This window comes from Ipomoea nil, unplaced genomic scaffold (assembly GCF_001879475.1).
Source record: "Ipomoea nil cultivar Tokyo-kokei standard unplaced genomic scaffold, Asagao_1.1 scaffold1043, whole genome shotgun sequence".
Taxonomy (NCBI): Eukaryota; Viridiplantae; Streptophyta; class Magnoliopsida; order Solanales; family Convolvulaceae; genus Ipomoea; species Ipomoea nil.
The window spans coordinates 10,039,306-10,042,624 of record NW_017617471.1 but is presented as its reverse complement, the minus strand read 5'-3'; the positions used below and the strand labels follow the sequence as shown (position 1 = coordinate 10,042,624).

Here is a 3,319-nt window from a genome sequence, read left to right as displayed (position 1 = left end):
TCAATAACTCCTCAGATTAATGTCAACATTTTAGCAAATGGAAAAGGTAGCTAGCTAGGATAAACTTTTTTTTTTTGAATGCTACTAGCTCTATTACATAATAGTATCTGTTCATATACCTTCTCAACCTACTAATAACACCTCCACTGAGGCTCGAACTCACAACCTTCTAAATAGAAGTCCAACCCGGATACCATTAGACCACATAGTCCTGGTAGCTAGGATAAACTATTATATTTATTATTGATCATCTCTCAATTTAGAAAACAAAAAAATCTGTGACACATGCTAGTTTGTTGGAGAGCGCTCTACATAAATTCAGAAATATCCGATCTCTGATCTTCTACCATAAGTGATTCTCAAACAGTTTACTATCAATAATATATGCCAAACGTTTATTCAAATAGAATTTGATTCCTTTAAGATATGAAGATAAGGCATAAAGAATCCAATTATAGAGCATGAAATGCCAAGCCGAACATACAGGACCAAAGCTCCAAACGTGCATCTTAGTATCTTACTCCATATTGTGTTAATCCGAATGATTTTTACGTGTAACTACTAACTAATACGACCTCATATAATTCAATAGGGTAACTCAAGTGACAAATGAGCTCTTCCGAGTTCGATTCTCACAAGTGACGATTCCCCTTCTGAACTGTTAAGCGGCCCGAGTATGAGTGCCTAGCAGGAAAAGAGTCATTCAAGCTACACGTACTGTAATTAACAGTTATTTATCAATATAGTTCAACAAGCACCCCTTAGCTTGTCTATAAAAGGAGAAACTTCATCTCTTAATAAGCAGCACTGCAGCAGCATCAGAAAACAAAAAACATAAGAGAAAACAATACATACCCTTAGTAGCTAATAGAGAAAAACTGAGCTTTGATTTCCTTTTGATCAATCATCAATGGATTGGTCGTATGGTTTTGCTTGTAAAGGGAGCAACAAAAAGGTGACGGACGAGGAGTACAACGACTGTGATGAGAAGGGAAAGCCAACCGAGGATGGATATGGCTATCCTTACGAAGATGGAGTGATGAGCAAGCCATACCCAGCAGCAGTGGTTGTTGATGGTGGGCAGAGGAAAAACTCCATCACACACTACCCAAACGTAGATGGCTCAGACAGCTACGTTGTGAGGACCGAAAGGGTGGTTAAGGTTGTTCGCCCTGTGATGACTACTCATTATAGTCTCAAGGAGGACCATCATAATCTTGGGATGGCTAAAAACTTCCTTGACCAGTTTCTCAAGGAAGCAGCCATGTCTGGTTCTCCTCGTACCTACTGGGGCTGCAAGCCAGCTTGGGCCGGCAGAGATGACTCTCCACCCAAGTATGATGAGTATTCTCAGTTTAGTTCTCCCAACTTGGGTACTGTGGCAAAGTTTCCTAGTTGGGAAGACACTGAGCATCAAGAGTTGGGACATCCTACCACCGGTTCTAGAGGTAAGTGGTCAAGTCGAGATGAATCTCCACCTAGATTTGTTACACACCCTCAGTGGAACCATTCTAATCACTCGGGTGGTAGACATAATTGGTCAAGTCGAGATGACTCTCCGCCTAGATCCATGATGCATCCTGAGTTGAACCATACTAACTCAAGTAGTGCTAGACCAAATTGGCCTAGTCGTGACAACTCTTTCCCTAGACCTTTGGTTCGTCATCAGTTGAGTCAATCCAACCCCGGTTCTACACCAAATTGGGCAAGGCAATTTGACTCTCCACCTAGATCACTGGAGTATTTTGAAGTGGGTCATTCTAATTCAAGTGCTAGACCAAATTGGTCAAGCAGCTATAATTCTCCTCCTCGATCCTCAAGGCGTTTTGTTTCAAATCATCCAAACTCAAGCGCTAGATCAAATTGGCAAACTCGAGATGACTCCCCATCTAGGTTCATGACACATCCTGAGTCGAGTTATTATTCTAACTCAAGCACAAGACCAAATTGGCCAAGCCAATATGACTCTACACCGAAATCTATGTATTTTGAGTCAAGTCATCCTAACTCGGGTGTTAGACCAAACTGGTCAAGTAGAGATGACTCTCCATCTAGACCTACGGAGTATCCCTTGTTGAGCAATCACAATACTAGTACTAAGCCAAATAGACCAAGTCAAGTTGAATCTCCACCTAGATCCATGACACATTTGAACCATCTAAACTCACCAAGTACAAAGCTTAGTTGGCCAAGTCAAGAGGATTCTCCTTCTCCCGACAACATTGAGAATGGGAGGGACAAGATAAACACCGGTTTGGTGCTCAACAAGTTTGACGAATTAAACCTCCAAGACAGTCGAGGAACAAGCCCACTCCCCAATGAAAGGTCCGGTTCTGATGTAGTATCCAAGACAGCAAGCATGGATAGTGGTCAAAGGCCTAACTGGCCCAACAGGAAAGGGCATGTCCATAATAGCGGAATTAGCCCTTACAAAACCAACAAAGACGACCACGAGAAACCCAAATTCAATGGAGCACAAAGCAAAAACACCCATGACGAGGAAATCCCAGACACCAATAACAAGAAAATTGGTTACAAGATGCCATATACTGACTGGCCGGTTGAAGACGAAGACGAAGATGATGATTCCAAGAAGAGTGGCATATTATTAGGATCAAACGTGAGGCAGAAAGGCAGTAAAACAAAACCAAATTACAGCAGTGGATCGTACAAGCAAGCAGCAGTTAGCAGCACAAGAAATGATGATGAGGTGAGTGATATGATGAAGCTGGTGGAGGAAGCTAAAAAGACAGCGACTTATGACCCAAATGAGATCACCCTTAATATTAATCCTCCTCAACAAGTGCACTACAGCACATATGCTTTGCCAGCAGCTCCATGGGGTTATTATAAACCAGTGGTACTTGACAGCAATGAGGCATCCAGGAAGTATAATGGCATCGCCCGCCATACATAATGCTTACCAAACCAAACTAACCTAAGTTCTTCATTTCAAACTGACACCAATAGATGTGTTTGTGTTTTAGTACCAACATACTCTCCTAGCTAGCTAGCTTTCCTATGATGTAAATTAAAACTCTTTCGAAATGTAATTTGGGTCTGTGTGCCAATGTCTTTACCTTAGGTCTCTGTGCCGTTCTTCTTGCATGCATATACTTATTTTTTGGCCTGTGTTTAAAGTTCTTAACTTTATGTTTTTTATTATTCTTTTTTCAGTCTTTAATGGCTTGTGTTTAAAGTTCTTAACTTTATGTAGCTTGCTTGACTTGTATATGAGAAGGAAATGGGTTCCTAGTTATCCTGCCAATATAATGCATTTTTCTTTCTATCTTTTGAAGTGTGGCTGTCAAGTATCAGG

General features: G+C 41.2%; 1 protein-coding gene across 1 annotated transcript; it reads left to right on the top strand.

Moving 5' to 3' along the window:
• The first annotated feature begins 825 nt into the window (after positions 1-825).
• On the top strand, positions 826-3,084 carry LOC109180971. The gene is made up of 2 exons (XM_019330702.1): positions 826-1,270; positions 1,331-3,084. Exons 1-2 carry the CDS (start codon positions 911-913, stop codon positions 2,915-2,917), a joined length of 1,947 nt encoding a protein of 648 aa, XP_019186247.1. The 5' UTR covers positions 826-910; the 3' UTR covers positions 2,918-3,084.
• The last annotated feature ends 235 nt before the right edge of the window (positions 3,085-3,319 follow it).